The sequence below is a fragment of the Ctenopharyngodon idella genome, chromosome 18 (assembly GCF_019924925.1).
Source record: "Ctenopharyngodon idella isolate HZGC_01 chromosome 18, HZGC01, whole genome shotgun sequence".
Taxonomy (NCBI): Eukaryota; Metazoa; Chordata; class Actinopteri; order Cypriniformes; family Xenocyprididae; genus Ctenopharyngodon; species Ctenopharyngodon idella.
Genome location: NC_067237.1, coordinates 17,681,166 through 17,700,170, shown reverse-complemented (window position 1 = coordinate 17,700,170; position 19,005 = coordinate 17,681,166). Strand labels below are relative to the sequence as shown.

At 36.1% G+C, this 19,005-nt stretch overlaps 1 protein-coding gene across 11 annotated transcripts in view; it reads right to left on the bottom strand.

Moving 5' to 3' along the window:
- Positions 1–15,019, bottom strand: part of plekha7a (pleckstrin homology domain containing, family A member 7a) — a 99,631-nt gene extending 84,612 nt beyond the window's left edge. For 7 of the 11 annotated variants that reach the window (XM_051869914.1, XM_051869917.1, XM_051869921.1 and 4 more), the window contains exons 1-3: positions 14,855–15,019; positions 14,672–14,748; positions 14,485–14,542 (exon numbers count right to left, since the gene is read on the bottom strand). In XM_051869914.1, the coding sequence (XP_051725874.1) occupies positions 14,485–14,542; positions 14,672–14,748; positions 14,855–14,937 (218 nt within the window). In that variant the 5' untranslated portion in view covers positions 14,938–15,019. The remainder of the gene's footprint in view (positions 1–14,484; positions 14,543–14,671; positions 14,749–14,854) is intronic. The other 4 variants (XM_051869919.1, XM_051869924.1, XM_051869927.1 and 1 more) reach the window with 1 other exon arrangement.
- Between the last annotated feature and the right edge of the window lie 3,986 nt (positions 15,020–19,005).

Here is a 19,005-nt window from a genome sequence, read left to right as displayed (position 1 = left end):
AGATGGAACGACCCAATACTGATATATTGGAATGAGTATTTTCTTCAGTGCATTCAGAATCCAATATCAGTCAATGTGTGTGTGTGCAAATGAGTCAAAGTTTTTCATAACAGCTATGAAAAGGGCCATGAACCAGTCAATCAGCTTCTTTCAATAAAGCTCTATTAACCTCCATTACCTCCTTTCACAAACAGTCAGTGACCTAGTTAATAAAAGACATGACATTTCAGTGTAATGGAGGGTCCAGTCAAAACATCAAAGGTTCAATTTTAAACTAAATATGAATGCACTAAATCAAAGTTTCTACAGACCGGACAAATCTTCATTTCACAGGCTTTGGACTTCATTGAAAAGCTGAAATTGGAATAATGTGAACTGTGAAACTGTGAAAGGTGTCTGTGGGGAAGATTTCTTTCGGTTTGTAATGTAAACAGGCCAAATTTCTTCAGGCCACACTTTGGGAAGAAATCACCAGGCATCTGATTCATACAGAATCCTGTTAAAATAGGCATAGGCACTGTGGGATGTATATTGTACAGTACAAATAAAAGACAGACCATGTCTAACACACTTAAATTGGTCATATCATGGTAAATGCTAATAGCAAAAGTTATGAGTAAACAACCATTCAATTTATTGGAAGTTACTTTATTTATAAGTGATGTTTTCAGAGCGCCAATTACATAAACGTAGAAAACTCTCTAAAGGGGTCATATAATGACTTTTATAAGTAAAATAGGTCTCTGATGTCCCCAGAGTGTGTATGTGAAGTTTTAGCTCAAAATACCCTACAGAAAATTTTATAGCATGTTAAATTTGTCACTTTTTGAGGGTGAGCAAAAACGCTCAGTTTTTGTGTGTCCCTTTAAATGCAAATGAGCTGCTCTCAAAAGGGGGCGGAGTTTCAGGAGCTCTTGTTAGCATTTAGCAGCTCAGATTAACGTTACCTCACTAAAAATGTCAGAAACTATTCAGCCTTTTATGTTCAAAACGGAGTCGGACACTGATTGAGAGACTCAAGAAGAAATGACAACATTTTGAATGCAACAGGATGTTTCTGAACGGTTAGTTCAGATAATTTATGTAGCTGATGTGGAGTTAATAGGGATGTAACGATATCAAAATCTCATGATACTATAATACCTCGATATAAAGTCCACGATACGATATTTATTGCGATATTTAAAAAACAAAAACAAATGAAGACTTGGAAAAAAGTGCCATAAGTGTTGGACAATGATTGAACATTACAATGATGTACAAAGACTTCACTTGTTTGTAAAAGAATAATTCAGTGATACATTTTGAACAGTAATTTGTTGCCACCTAGTGGCGTAACAATGCAATAGAAACAGTCGTTATTAGAAGCACTGCCCAAAGGTGATTTATTCTATTTTGATCGTAAAATTCTATTCGATATTGATAATACCGTTACATCCCTAGGAGTTAACTTAGCATTAGCATATTCTGTTATGATAATCTATAAGTCGCTCATGTGGGAACTGTTGTAAGATGCCTACAGAGCCAGAGAATATGCTGCATGAAGATAGAACAGGTATAGTTTAGTTTAATTACGGTTATAACTTGTCATTTTGACATCTTGCTTTTATGACATGCTATTGCATTTGTGTTACATACTGTAATGCAGTAACATGGCCTCACCCCCTTTGTTGCGTGTTCTCGGGGGCAGGGTTTATGTAAATTTTAGGGTTAGTGATGTCACCAACCCAGGAAGAAGCTTGTTGTAGTCCCTACCAGCCGTTTGTTGTAGTCCTTAAACAGAGAATTCTCTAAAAGACAATATCTCCTTTTGCATTGAACTTTGAGCGTCGTAACTTTGCAGATGTTGTTTATGCTCAAACAGCAACATTACACGCTAACTAAAGTTAAAAAAAGAGAAATCGCAATGAACGACCCCTTTAATTTACATGTTTTCAAAGTGCTTTGTCTATGGTGGAAACTGCTAGAATAGTCTTAGAGGGCCACTGTTCTGCAGAGTTTTGCTTCAACTTGCCTCAACACACCCGCCTGGAGGTTTCTAGTATGCCGAGTAAGACCTTGATTATAGCTGGTTCATGTGTGTTTAACTGGGGTTAAACCAGGAGCAGAATTGGACACCCCTGCTTTACAACATCTCTTACAACTGCCTTGAGGCCCATAAGCAAAACCTATTCTCTAAAAAATGCTGGGTCAAATATGGACAAACCCAACCGTTGGGTCTACAAATATGTAACATCAATATTTATTAGACAGACCTGAATATTACTTTTGAAGGAAACTAATTTGCTTGTCAAGTGACCCTGTTTTTGACATTGCAAGTAATAGAAAATGTAACGCATAAATATGGATACCTGAAACCTCTGGCACCACCTGCTTTTTTCTGATAATGTGAGGTTTTAAATCCAGTATTTAGCTGTATAGTTTTTAATACTTTGCCCTATTATATGGATCAGTACAACAGTGCTACCCACTAAGGCAGGATTTAATGATTCAGAAACAATGAAACAGCCTGGTGCTATCAAAGAGACTTCAAACAGCTATCATTATGAATAATTCAAGACGCAGAAAGAACAGAGACCATTTTAGGTTGCATATTCTTCCAATAGTTTGGTCTTCATACAAAACCTCCCTATGCACAGATGACGCATGCCACGATAATATTAATGTGCAGTGTTTCTGTCTTTGCGTAGCCCCTGCTTTATCAAAGCAAACGTGAAGAAAATCCAAAACAGCTGCACCTAAACATGACAACTTCTCACTGGAATCATGTGAGGTGTCACATCACTGCAAACATCAAGCACCAGTCAGTCTCTTTCTGTCCTCATTAAAGACTTAAAGAAGCATCTCGGATGAAAACGAGGGCTTGAAGATGATCAGTAAACAAGAAGGGAAGAATTTTTACAGCATTCATGCTGCATACAATTTATCTTTACAAAAAAAAAAGTTAGATAAGGCTCTAAGAGATTTACAAACAAGACATCAAAATTACCAAGATCTTTGGCATTAGTTATGAAAGATGAATTGCAATTAATTATCAAAGATGAATTGCAAATTGTGTTTGCATTCCTGCAACTGTTGCAGTTTCTTTTGACTGTAGTAGTTAATTGGTTAATTAGAGAAAACCTCATTATTTTTACAGTAACACTTTATTTTAGGGTCTTTTAACTAGTTGCTTATTAGCATGCATATTACTAGAATATTGACTGCTTATTACTACTTATTAAGCACATATTAATGCCTTATTCTGCATGACATATTCTACATCCCTTAATCGTACCACATACCTAAACTTAACCACTACCTTACTAACTATTAATAAACAATAAATTAGTTTATTGAGGGAAAAGTCATAGTTAATAGTGAATATGTGCTCCCTATACTAGTGTTACCATTTTTACTTGCTAGATACCTGAAATGTTATGTTGAAGGTAACGAATTACAAGTAACGCGAGTTACGCAATCAGATTACTTTTTTCAAGTAACTAGTAAAGTAATGCATTACTTTTAAATTTACAACAAAATATCATATTTACTTTTTCAAATAAGGTTACTTTTATTGACTGACAGCTCTCCTGTCCCCATGTTGAGAGAAATCGTGAGTAAGAGCAGAGGTGTTGTGTTCGCTGTGATGGTTATTGTAGTTCTAGACTAAATGTGAACATTCATTTACTCATCTCACTTGCACAAAAACAGATTCAGTATTCCTCAAAATGAATAAAAACAGTGAAATGCAAACTATTAAGCAAACCTGCAATAATTAAAATGTTGAATAATATATAATTTATGTATTTAATCTCACTTTATTAACCAATGTCTTCGCTGATGATCTTCAATGATCCAATTCAACCAAGCAAAAATGACTTTAGTTAAACATCCAAGACCAGCCCAGGTGAGAAAAAGTAACACAAAAGTTAAGTAATGCATTACTTTCCATAACAGGTCACTAATTAACACAATTACTTAAAAAAAAAAGTTACTCTTTTAGGAAGTAATGCAATATTGGATTAGTAACTTTCCCCATCACTGTAAGTTTTTGTGTACATAATCTGTGTATGTGTTCTGCTGTTTTTATATGTTTTGTTTTATTTTATTATTTTACTTTATTTACTTTTTGAGAATCATGGAATTGGTATTAACTGACATTTTGGCACTGTGAGAACCATTTTGCAATCCACTGATTTTTTCATAAATAACATCCTTCTCAAAAATTGCATTCAGCCGTTACATCCACATAAAACAAAGCATCTATCAATATTCACTTATCTGCATGCACCTGTGGCCAGTCATCTATCTTAATAACATTTATTGAATGAAGTCCAATTCTGTTTGCCTCTTTATATAGACAGAATCAGCAGTCTGCAGCACAGCAACCAGTTCTCTAGCACACTAGTAAACACTCTAAGAACAGTGTTGGTTAATAAAACTACTTTATATTTTTGTGCACACAAAATTAGATACTATATCTTTGAATGATATACAGGGATGCCAAACTGCATCAAATCCTCTAAACAGATGTCAGAGACATGTACCTGTCTATTCCAAAGATGACCCTGTCCGTCTTTGGCCATGCAAACTTGTGTCTGACCAGCACCGTCTCATGATCCAAGTCCCCTTCACGACCACAGCAGTTCCCCATTCCCGACCTCGTCTCTGCCTGTCCAAGTCTGCCAGGACAGGACACACGATCTGATGCTGCACTAAGATGCCAATGCTAATGTTTGCAGTGAGGGCACTATGGGTTCAGGGAGCCAACGCCTCCTGTTTTCACAAAGCATGCCTTTAGCTAGCCTCATCTGCCTCTCAATTTCTCCTTTGTCCCGCCACCTCCAGCTTGTGTTCTGTCCTGCAGATCCCACCACACAGCTCACAGACACTGATATCCATCACAAGCAGACATGACAGAGAACACTGTTCCATACTCTGAGACATCACAAACCATATCAAATAAGTGCCTAACAAGTGATATACCTTGAAAAGAGATACTCCATCAAGAGAATTTTTAAAGGAGTCCTTGATTATGATTTCACTTTTTTAACATTAGTTAGCATGTAATGTTGCTGTTTGAGCATAAACAACATCTGCAAAGTTACGACGCTCAAAGTTCAATGCAAAGGGAGACATTTTCTTTTACAGAAATCGCAATAAGGACTACAACAAACGGCTGGTAGAGACTACAACGAGCTTCTTCCTGAGTTGGTGACATCACAAACCCCAAAATTTACATAAACCCCGCCCCCGAGAACACACAACAAAGGGGGTGAGGCCATGTTGGGCTGCTTTAGAGAAGAGGAAGAGTTGTTGTAGTAGAGTGTTGTTATCATGCCGTCATTTTACGCCGGACTGCTTCACAAACGAGGGTCAATTCAACACTGGATTTGCACAAAAGTTTAACATGACGGCACATGCTAGTCGATGAGTTGAATCAACTCCACAGCAACTACATACATTTATCCACTAACCATTCAGAAACGTCCAGTTTCATTCTAAAAGTTGTAACTTCTTCCTGAGTCTCTCCATCAGTGTCGACTCCGGTTTGAACAATGTAAGGCTGAACACCGTTACTGACAATCCTCATTTTGGCTGTGTGAGATTCTCCAGCTTTGTTGTTGTTGAGCAACTGAAGCGCGAGCTGTTAAAGCTCCGCCCTCTTCTGGGAAGGATGCCGGCAGCAGCAGCTCATTTGCATTTAAAGGGACACACACAAAAACGGCGTGTTTTTGCTCACACCCAAATAGTGGCAAATTTGACAAGCTTTAATAAATGATCTGTGGGGTATTTTGAGCTGAAACTTCACAGACACATTCTGGAGACACCAGAGACTTATATTACTTCTTGTGAAAAGGGGCATAATAGGTCCCCTTTAAATTACTATTATTATTTTTTTCTTACTGTATGTCATAATGTACTGCCCAAAAGACAGCATTTTGAGCATTTGAGAGTTTTCAATTCAGAAATCACCTCCTGTGGTTTGTAAGATAGAGATTCAGGTAAAAGAGGGCAGCATCCTGCTGGAGAAGGTGACCTGATAGATGTAGGTGGAGTGCCCTCTACCAACATCAGATATGGGACAAGGTGAAACAGATGAGAAGAAAAATCTTCTAATCAGACCCTCTCTTTCTCTCTGTGGGTCATTTTAATTGACTTGTCTTGTGCTGCTATGATAGCAGCAAAAAATTACAATGCAATCAGATAGTGTGAGGGCAATTCTGACAGTATCTTCAATCACAAACAAGCTAGAGTGATGATACATATTTAGTCCTTTCTCTGCAATTATCAGTCATCAACTTTTTGTAGCGTGAAAGTGATTGTTTGGATGTCCAGCATTGTTATCTGCTGTCTAAAGTTTGTATGCCGAATAAAAGTAAACTAGTATCTACTTTTCAAATATGTAATGAACATTATCAATATGCAAGTATGTTTGAAGATACCCACTTTCTCCCTTCTGTCTACAGTTTTGATGCTGAATGAACTTAATATCTATTCTTAATATGTACATCAGATCATATGTCCATCTTATATGTACATCAGATCTTACCAGATGATCTTAAATTAAAAGATGGTAGACTTTTGCTAGTTTGTAAGGTGAAAGAAAAAGTAGTACATGTTTCGGGGTTTGGGATCGGTAAGATTTTAAAAGTTTTTAAAAGAATCTCTTATGCTCACCAAGGCTGTATTTATTTGATAAAAATAAATACAGTAAAAACTGTAATTTTGGGAAATATTATTACAATTTTAAACAACTGTTTTATATTTAAATATATTTTAAAATGTAATTTATTCCTGTGATGTCAAAGCTGAATTTTCAGCATCATTACTCCAGTCTTCAGTGTCACATGATCCTTCAGAAATCTAATATGCTGATTTGATGTTCAAGAAACATTTCAAATGTTGAAAATAGTTGTGCTGCTTTATATTTTTGTGAAAACTGTGATACATTTCTTCAGGATTCTTTGATGAATATAAAGAACAGTATTATTTGAAATAGAAATGGTTTGTAACATTATATTCTGAATGTCTTTATGGTCACTTTTGATCAATTTAATGCATCCTTGCAGAATAAAAGTATTAATTTCTTTAGATAGCCTAAAATCAGAAAAGATTATTTTTTTGTTTGCACACAGCAACTGAACCAATAACTGAATTGCCTATTTTCTGCAAAACCACTGAATAAAGTATATACCGAATAATGGAGTATAATCCTCATATATCCACATTTTAGTGCTTGCAGTCTCAAAATTTTCTTCATGAAGGTCACATAACTTCATGTCAAACAAGTGATAAAAAAAAAAAACACTAGGTCCACATGGACTTAAACTCAAACGATGTAAGAAAAATAAAAAAACAAAAGTACATCTCACAATCCCTAGGTGATGGCGATGTAAGTCAAGTGTAACAGTAAAGACAAGATCTGAGAATCAAGTTACAAAGACAATGTGCTCAGTGGATTTCTCCCACTCTCACAGCCTGGAGGGCACATTAATATGTAACAGCTCAGGAAAGCTCACTCATTTTTATCATAAAGAGATTCATTAATATGAACCACACTGAGCTGCTTGGCTCACGCCACCCTTTAGGCCGAAAAAAACATCCTAGTTTCATTTCCTAAGGGTCTGAGCTGTGCATGATTAATCATTTAGTTGCTATGGAACTTGAAATCAACCACAAACCGTTCATAAAAAATTTATACCAAGTATTTGTGATACTACATTCATAGGATACGCTTCTACATTTGTAAATGAGCTGTGATCATAACCTTACCATTATCAAGACCTGTTGAAAACCAAAAACGTGACTCAGAGTACACTGTATTCTTCTAAAGTCATAGGTAAAGCAGGATTCTCATATCCACCCCCTGCTGACTGTAAGGGTAACTACAGTCTGGTTAGGTGGAGCATCATCCTCAAACAGCACGTCGTCCATAGACTGTTCACAAACAACATGAGGTGCGTTGCACACTGAACAGATGTTTATTAGTCTGCCAGAATATCTTAAGAAAAGATTCACAGCTCATATTTAAGAGTTTAGTTAACCTAGAAGCAAATAGTTCCTTTAGTACACCAGCATATTGTTTGGAAAGCTATGCTCCATTTCAGATTTACCAGTCCCTAAAGTAATTCAATATGTGAATTGTGGTTGGTCATGAGATGATGACCACTTTCTGTCTAAATGAGTAGTTTTTGGACAAAATTATAGCTAATCAGTAGTTTGTCTGTCCACACTACCACAAGCGAAAATGTTATGTGATGCGAGAAAATTAGCTTTAATCACTTTTTGCTTTATTGCATCATTTTTGCATGGAGAAATGAAGAGAGTGCAGATAATGATCATCAGAGAAAGCAGGAATATCTTGTTTTACAAAACATTACCTAGCTGATAAAATGGATCAGTGTAAACCAACACCAAAAAATTCAATATAATGCAAAGTAAGCAGCTTTACAGCAAAGGTTCATGTAGCAACAATAAGGTGTTTTAAATTAATACAGGCAATGTATAGGGCTCAGGGAAAAAATTAATCCAAGATGGCAGATGAAGGAAGAGGAAGTACACTACCATTCAAAAGTTTGATGTCAGATTTTTTAAAGAAATTATTACTTTTATTCAAGAAAGATGCAATAAAATGATCCAAAGTGACAATAAAGACATTTATAATGAAAGAACATGCTGTTCTTTTGAACTTTCTTTTCATCAAGGAATCCTGAAAAAAAAAGTATTAGAGTTTCCAAACTTTTTTTTACACCAAAATTGCTAGCACTTTATTTCACAGTCCTGTTTCCCATGTACATACTATGTACTTATTATAGTAATTGCAATAACTGGGTAATAACTAAGTATAAACCCTGAACCTACCCCTAAAACTAACCTTAGCCCATGTAGTTACCTTATATTAACCAGCACTTTTTAGGTAAGTACACATAAGTGCAAATAAAGTGCAAACTAAGTATATATATATATATATATTATATATACACACAGTAGTCAACATTTGAAGTGGATCAAAATCTTTCATCAAAGTTACCCCTAAAACCTTCTTCTTAGAACAGCTTAGTTCTTAGGACAACTTTGATTAACTTTTTTGTTCTACTTCAAATGTTGACTACTGTGTATATATATATATATATATATATATATATATATAATTTTTTTTTTTTTTTAGTGCTGTCAAACCGATTATTCGTGATTAATCACATCTAACAAGCATTAAGAAAAAAAATCAAACATCCATCACTTATGAATCTCAAAGTAGGTTAGGATGCAGTCTATATTCCTGCATATCATTCTTGCAATATCACACCTTTACGCACATTTGGGAAACTGGTTTCCCCAAGGAGAGGTACAACACTGAATTTATAGCAGCAGTGACAAAACACAATATGTGTCAGATGTGCTTCATCAAGTGCTTTTTCACAGCCCATCTCTCAGCAACACACTCCTACGGTGAATCCTCCATCATATCTCCCTCCAAAGATCACTGCTCATCATTCTTCAGCTTCTCCTTCCCTAGAGCAGGGAATGGAAGGCCAGGACAACAATAATCGGAGGGTAGGTGGATCAGCCACAATGCATGTTAAGTCTACGTCCAATCCTGAGTAAAGACAACATTCCCTCACAGAGAATGCAGTTCACTTTCAGCAACTTATTAAAGTTAATTATTAACTTGATCCAGAGGATCACAAGTTTATTTCCTCTTTATTGCATGGGATTTATTGTTGCATGATAGGACGCTCCTACTGCTGGATGCTCAAATGTTATTGGTAGGCTACAAAACTTTAGCTTGATACAGTACAGATGGTTTCAAAGCAGTTTCACAGCAACTGAATCAGTGATGCAAACTTCATCAAATATGAGACAAATCTGCTGTAAAGCAGCTCTAATAAGAAAATAGTGTCATTATTCAGCAAGTCAGTTCAGTTCAATAAATGTGTAATAAGGTTAATCAATTATGACTTGTAATTAGAGAACACAGAGCCGAATGAAACTAAGATACATATGGATTGCAATAAATCTGCATTTTAAATGAATGTTTTCAAGAACTCTTTTGAAAACATTTGGTGTTATTTTAGAGTTTCAGGGCAATATTTTAATCAGTGTAATATCTGCCAGTCTGTGTTACTGGAAAAGCCCACACTGGCACTTTCCCTGATCGCCAGAATTGTGAACTTTCACTGTAAACAAATATCTTCAGGTCGCTTTGTCAGTGCAAATTACCATATGTCTGATACATAAGAGGTAATAATACAGCAAGACACTTGACAACATACCTGAACTTTTCTGCTACAGTATATGAGCTTGAGAAGGAGATCATTGAAACTATTCTAGAAAATGGAAAATATGCTCCAAACTTTTATAAATACGCCAGTGGATAAACAACATTTGCTGACAACGATGTACTAAAAACTGAAAAGCTTTTTCTTTGCATTTTTGAAAGGTTTCGCGTACAGATGACAACATTGTCAAAACGATCCCCATTCACATGGATCCGCGGAAACAACTAAAAATGCTGTATCGGGCCCACAAAACGCAGTCATGTAAATGAACGGCTAAAAAGCATAGGTTTTCTTTTTTTTGAGACTCGGCTCTCAATTGTCTTCGATGGACCTGACTCATCCACTTGAAATTGAATGCTTGGTAGATTCATTTCCTGTTGGGTTTGGGATCATAAAAGGATGAAGAAATACTGGCACAAACAGATTCTTGTCTTTGCTTGAAAGTTGGGTTCAGGCTGCAGGACAAGGACATATAGTTTATAACATTGGCCAGTAACTCAATTTTTTTTTTAAATCACACCAAATGTTTTCAAAAGAATTCTTTCAATCAATCTATTACAGTCTACATCCATCTTAGTTTCATTCTGCTTTGTGTTCCCTAATCTACAAGTCACAATGTACAGTGTCAGTAAGTCACTATTACATCCTGTTTATCTTTAAACAAACAGGCTCCACCCACACAAGATCCTCAAACATACTGGCATGTGATGTCATGTGATGCATTTTGAATTTGTCAGCAAATACAGTTCTGCAGGCTGACTGTCTTTTGCTCTTTCATACTCAAGATTCAGATCGGACTGCAAATATATGATCATTATCTTTGACCTGATCAACCACCTGCAGCTTAATACCAAATTCATCCCCAAATCAGCACTTTATGAGGTTAAATCTAGACAGCCTGACAGTCACAATTCTTCTATTAAGGGATAGTTCACCCAAACAATTATTTTGAAGAATGTTGGTTACCAAACAGTTGACGGTAGCAACTGATTTCCATAGTAGGAAAAAAAAATACTATGGAAGTCAATGGGGTCCATCATCTGTCTGGTTACCAACATTCTTCAAAATATCTCATTTTGTGTTCAACAGAAGGAAGAAACTCATACAGGTTGGAACTTGAGGGTGAGTAAATGACGACAACATTTTCATTTTTGGGTGAACTATCCCTTTAATTCTTAGGCCCTGAGCCAACTCTGAAGATATGAGAAATCCCTGGAAGAGATTGAGACTCAAATGTGGAGCACTACATGCCAGATAGGGGATTAAACACACACACCTCGCACAGAAAGATGAGGCCTCTATACCAGGAATCATGGAGCAGAACAACAAGACAACACGACTAGCACAAAACAGACATGATTTTAGGGGATTTTTCGAGATGCAGTTAGTAAAAGAATATGGCCAGTGCAATCTATAGCAGTGGTTCTCAACCGGGGGTCCGGGACCCATCAGAGGGCCTTAGCAAACTTCCAAGAGAGCTGCAGGATGACTTAAAATTATACACATTAATACAGTATTATTAATACAATTAATATTATTATTACTACTAAATAATCAAACTTAATTAAAATGCTAAAGAAAACTTTAAATCATGAAATCATATTTAATTTTTCCACTAAATAACTGCTTGTTTCCCAGTTTTTGTTTATTAAAAAATGAGCAATTTTGTCATAATTATAGCAGAAATACTGGAGAAACTATGTTACCTTATATGGGGACCCTTTAAGAAAATGTGTCGGACAATGAGGGGCCTTCAAGTCAAAAAGGTTAAAGGTGCGGTCACATTTACCATTGTTTCGGGGGCAAAAAACAGTTATTTAAATAGGAATCGACGCTATCTGGAATTCTGTGCGAGGATGAAATATTTCCCCACACAGATTTTGCATTGGTTTTTAGATCATGCGGACTCACTACGTTGACTGACCGAAAGCTACTTGTTTTGAAAGTGACTTTTGTGTGAGCTGTGATTTAGATAGGACCTTTTTTGCATGTGAAATTGCTGAAATTTCGCTAATGTGATCGCACCTTAAGGAACCACTGATCTACAGTATATCAGCAAATCTATTGAAGTCCAGCAAACACACGCCTGCATGTGAACCATTGCCACAAAGGCCTTCAAACTTGCAATCCCAGCTAACAGGGAACGTTAACATTTTATCAGTAATGTTAACAGATGTTATCTGGTTCTTAATAATGTTCTCAAAACGCTAGCACAAAAACATTATTTATACATCTTTCATGTAAAGTTTTTTCTGAAATGTTGTAGTTGGACATTCGTCTAACATTTTTAAATGTTACTGCTTGTTTCAGAATGTTCAGAGAACATTCTAAAGTAACGGTCCCATAATGTTTCCAAAATGATAAAATGGAATGTTCCATTAACTTTTTTCCAAACATTCAAAAACCTGGACATTATAAAATGGAATTTTCAGAAATAACATTTTTAAAAACTTTTTTAGCAAAACGTTCTTAGAACATACTTTTGTTAGGTGGGGTGTATGGTCAAAATCATGTAAAATATCTTTTATTCATAAAGTATGTAGCTTTAACCCTGATAGCACATGTACATCACAGAGACGTCTATTTGATGTATTTACATCTGCAAGATGTATTTTTTAGAGTGTTTGCTCATCTGCAATCCCAGATAGCACAGGTATGTTTCTAAGATATCTGCTAAAGAGCGCTTAGTCTGGAAAACATCTGATAAACGTCTTAGACAAAGCAGCTTTAAATACATTCTAAATCATAAACATCTTAAAGACGTTTTCTAAATGTCTATTTAACATCTGACAGGAAATGTCTTGGAGACATGTTGGAGATGAGCAAACACATCTTGCAGATGAAAATGCAGACATCAAATAGATGTCTCCTTGATGCATGTGTGCTATCAGGGATATGTCTTTAAGACGTTTCCTGACATATATCAAATAGACATTTTTAAAAACGTCTTTAAGATGTTTATGATTTAGAATGCATGTAAAACTGCTTTTTCTAAGACATTTATCAGATGTTTGAACACAACAGATGTTTTCCAGATTAAGCGCTCTTTAGCAGACATCTTAGAGACGTACCTGTGCTATCTGTGAAACAAACAGGCAAAATCGTAACTTTTCTCCATATAGTGGACTTCACTGGGGTTCAACGGGTTGAAGTTCCAAATTGCAGTTTCAGTCCCGCTTCAAAGGTCTCTACACGATCCCAGACGAGGAATAAGGGTCTTATCTAGAGAAACGATCGGTCATTTTCTAAAAAAAAAAATATATATATATATATATATATATATTTTATACTTAACCACAAATGCTCGTCTTGCACTAGCTCTGTGAATGTGCGAAGACTAAGCCCTTTACAAAAAAAAAGGTAAAACAACGATGTCGGACGATTTTGAAGTTGGAGGAGAAAATGAGATGGAGTTTTTTGCCCTACCGCAGTACTTCCGCCTACGTCACACTTGATCTTTCCAACGTGATTACGTATGCGTGGCACATCGCAGGGCAAGACGAGCATTTGTGGTTAAAAAGTATATACTAGGGTATAATAGGGTATAAAGTATATATCGTTTCGCTAGATAAGACCCATATTCCTCATCTGGGATCATGTAGAGCTCTTTGAAGCTGAACTGAAACTGCAATTTGGACCTTCAACCCGTTGGTAGCCACTGAAGTCCACTATATGGAGAAAAATCCTGGAATGTTTTCCTCAAAAACCTTAATTTCTTTTCAACTGAAGAAAGAAAGACATAAACATCTTGAATGACATGGGGGTGAGTAAATTATCAGGACATTTTAATTCTGAAGTGAACTAATCCTTTAAGATATTTTTAGCATACAGCAAACAAGTATTTTACTTGCTATAATTTTCAACACTTACTCGAACTGTGTGTGCCAAAGACATTCTTTAAAAGACTCTACACAGCGCTACATAGTATTTTGGCATCTCGGTTTTGATACCCAGCCAACATGATACTTCAACTGAAAATTCAAAGGGGCGTGTACACCTGTTCTGTGTAGACTTTGTACTTAAATACCTGTCTACAAGGACAATAACTGTATGTAGCTTACCTTTGATATCTCTCGTGCATATTCATTTTTCCTGATCAGAAGTAACACTACAAGCATAGCCATATTTGGCCCACTTATGACCTGCATTAAACCTGTAATTCACCTGACGCACTACAGGATCGCAGTAAGGTATAATTACAATAAACACATCCACTTACTCAATAAAGAAACTCGCTCCTTCCTTCGTAAATCCTTCCTCCCAACCTGTAGGTAGATCTAAGAGGCAAGAAAAATAGCACGTTTGCGAAACTTTTAGCGTTCTGTTTTTCTGGATGCATTTGCAACATGAAATAACACTTAAACACTGGGATCTAGAAAGCTACATGGAAGCATAAATGCACTTACCGGATCGGATCATGTGTCCAGAATTGACAGGTTCACCAGTGCGGGGATGAAGCCAAGTAGTGGTGCACGTCTCATCGCTGGCAGGAAAACAAACCACCTGTTAGCGATGCAATTGGCTGGAAAACACTCGAACGCTAAGAGAGAGAAATTCTTTCTAATGCAATAGTAAACATATATCCTCACTCAATGAAAAAGACCCTGCCGTCCCTGCACACCCCATAAGAGCAGTTCTCAGGTAAGGTGTCCCGCCGGAACGGCGCCGCCATTATTCCCGTGTAAAGTCCCGTCTACCTCTCATTCCCTCCTCGCTGTCCTCCCTTTGTAGCGATCAGCGCTCGGGCAAAAGGCGATTAAAGGGGAGGGCTAACTTTGCACTTGGCTTTCAGTGAGCAAGCTTGGCCGACAAAAAAAGATAAATTCCTTACAATAAAGACTATCGTCCTGAAACATAGAGATAATCATTGCTCGCGCTCTTGAGATAACATACAATAATAATATCTGTATTTTTTGTAGTCAAAACAGATACTGTACAGTATGTATAGCCGATTTAATTTTAGTGTTTGGTGCTCAAATAAACTGCATTCTTTCAAATCATTCATTCCAGTGTGCTTCTGTTGCTACAGCCTTTAGTCAGGGTTGCCAGGTCTGTATGATATAAATACTGTATAATTGTAAATTCCCTCTATTTTTCTATGTTTTTACCTGTTTTCACTTACCAACTGCAACAGTTGCACAGACTTGGCAACCTGCCTGTGGAGCTGCTCACAGTTACTTATTATATATGTACAATAAAATATATTGTGCAGTTGTTATCTTAAAGGATTAGTTCACTTTTAAATGAAAATTAGCCCAAGCTTTACTCACCCTCAAGCCATCCTATATGACTTTCTTCTTTCTGATGAACACAATCTGAGTTATATTAATAAATATCCTGACGCATCCGAGCTTTATAATGGCAGTGAGCGGGATCAACGATATGAGCTGAAGAAAGTGTCTCCATCCACATCCATCCATCATAAACATACTCCACACGGCTCCGGGGGGTTAATAAAGTCAAAGCGATGCGTTCAACTTACGAAGAAAGTGTAAAACTCTCGCAGTTCAAAACGCTTATGCTACATCCTACGCCTTCGATATTCAATTTACGGAAAAAGCTTAACTGACGCAACGCCAGTTCCGTTTTTTTCCCCATAAGCTGAATGCAGAAGGTGGCCATTATAAAGCTCGGATGCGTCAGGATATTTATTAATTTATCTCCGATTGTGTTCATCAGAAATAAGAAAGTCATACACACCTAGGATGGCTTGAGGGTGAGAAAAGCTTGGGGTAATTTTCATTTAAAAGTGAACTAATTCTACTTGATCCACTTATAGGGTGAATTCAGTTGAATTTAGTTTGATTGGGACATCTTTTTCCATCACTTTTTCCATTTTCCAAGTCATCTCAATGGCAAAAAGTGTCCCAATCACCCTGAATTCACCCCTAAATTACTTTTGTTATCCTAATTTAGACAGGTTGATTCAGTCATTTTGACTTTTTGAATAAAAACAATTCAATTTCCCGCATGAAACACGGCATTAAAATCAAAGATCATTGCAAAACTAGTCTAGGTTCTGCTCTGTTAGTTTTTTTGTGTTGTTTTTTCGGGTCAAGGATAACTTTCTTATATTGTTTATTCATTGTCATATACAGTATGAATTGTCATGTACAGTAAAACTAAAATCAAAATAAATAGCATTACACACAAAATAATTATGTTTGGTTAGACATTATAGCTATAGTTTAACATTTTTTGGGGAAGGGCAAAAAACATTTTGGCAATGTAATAGGCCTATACATGCCTACCATATATGGACATCGACATTCTATAGATCAATTCAATAAAAAATAAACACACACACACACACACACAACTAGCCTACCATTTGATCAGACTGGTCAAAGCAACATATTCTTCATATAGCTTCATCGTGGACATGGATCATTTTTTACCAGTGATATGAAAACATACAAATAAGATGATTTATTAGGGCTACACAAAAGGTGTACACATTTTTTTAAATGGTCATATTGTGACACCTAGAGGCGTGTGAGTATAAAACAAAAGTTTCTAGTAGTGATGCCATTTCTGTTCATTAAGTAAATTCTCATAAATTCTCATTAATACTCGTCATGATTATATTATTTCCAGGCTGAAATATATAGTAGCTATGTAGACTGTAACATTTTAATAGGCCTATTATAAATTAGGCTATTAACATATAATTTAATACAACTAAATAATTGGTTCTATTAAACTGTGCAACTTGAATTATTTTCTCTGCTTTTTTATTTGAGCATAAATGAACTGTGAACCCAAAACAGCATAGCTAGCCTACTATATATTGTTAATTCCTATTCCTAACACAAACCAAACACTTTGATAATGTTCAAAACATTTGCTTGTTCATTCATTTAGGTCAATTAATTAATCAACGCGGAATTTTGACAATATTGTCTGTTTTCCCAACGCAAACTCATTTCCAATCTGGTAGGCCTACATGACCACACCGACAAATATCAAGTTTGAAACTCATTTTTAACGTATTAGCCTACTTAATCGCACATTACCAGTCAGTTTTAGTTTAATTCCGTCTTACCTGTATGTAACCTACACCTAAATGTTATTATGACATTATATAAGTTATTGATATTGATTAATAATTTCTTGAGGTAAAAAGTGTTCTTAGTGCTCTCTTGTGCTCGCGCTGTAGTCATTCAGCACTTGCGCTATTCAAACTCTGAAAAATATCATCTATCTATCTATATTAAAAAAGTAAAAGTTCGTTGTAATGTGGTCTGGTTGTATTTTGGTACTTTTACATTTTAGTTCAGATTATAGAAAATATATAAATATTATATCCTGGAAGCAGAGATCTCTAGTAAAATAACTGTATTGAGGACTCATCTGAATATAATAGCTGGATTTAATGTAGATGGAAACAGAAGATGATCAATGGTGCCCCCTTGTGGTGATTGTCATGCAATACATACAGCCAACAGTTGAAGAGAGATTAACAATAATAATCTTTGAAAATCAAAGGTTTATGCTGGGATTACTTTATGTGTGCCACATGGGTGGCAAACAGAGAGCTGCTGTTGCCAAATTTAATTTCTGAAGAAGTGCATGCAGTCTATCTATTCTACACAATTATATGATTTATCCCATGACAAAATAACATTTTTAGCAATCCGTTTTATATTAAACTTACCCATCACAGAAACACATGCAAAACGCATTTAAATATAAACATGTTTTGGCCCATTTATAAGCCCTTTTAACTAGTGAGGACCAGTAAAATGTCCTCACTAGTCGGTTGATATAATAGTTCACTATATAAGTGAGGACATTTGACCCTCAGTTAAACCTGTACACACACACACACACACACACACACACACACAGGGTTGGGCAAAAATACATCAAAATGTATTTTAAAATAAAATACCAAATACCTTAATTTTAAGTATATCAAAATAAACTACAAAATACAGCAGCCACACCATGTATCAAAATAAACTACTGTATTTTTGTATTTTAAAAATACTAAAAAATACTTTTACAAGGGAGCAGGAAATTTCTTCGCAAACCTTCCATCATTTGGCTTATTTGATCATCCCTTCACCACGCTGTGTCCGTGTGAAAGAGACAGAAAACAAATCATGTTATATAGCTTCTTGTTTAAATTTCGTTTTCTTGATTTACAGCGAGTCCCATGTTTTACCATGACTAATATCGATGTAACTTACTGGAGTGTGCAACAAGTGTCTCATAGCAGCCGCCGAGCGAATGCAGAGTAGCATTATAACAACTTTCAAGTCAAATATATCTAATATGATAAACAGTGCTTCGTTACCCCACATACACTAGACCGAAAAAAGCGGAAGCGGCGACAGTGGCATGATAAAAATTCCGCTGCTCTCGAGACGTGTGTCGTGTTCATCACTTATTAGCAATCGCTCCAGCGGTCTCGTTCAACTCCAACATCACTCGGACCTGCTCTGCTTCATACTACAGTAATGTTAATACTCTCATCCATAAACATGATTTCTGACGAGTACCGTCCTGGCTGTAGAGGTGAAGACAACACATCCCATGATTCCACGAAATCAAGGATAAGCGACCTCTAGCGGTGAAAATTTACATATTGTGGCTTTAACAGATCTAATATTCACATATCCCTGTGATCTCCCAAATGAAGGTTAGTTTTAAAGTAACCAACAGTTTAATGTTTAACAGTTTGCAAATGACTCATAATTTAGTTACTTGGTGTTTGGTAATGAAGGGCCTACTT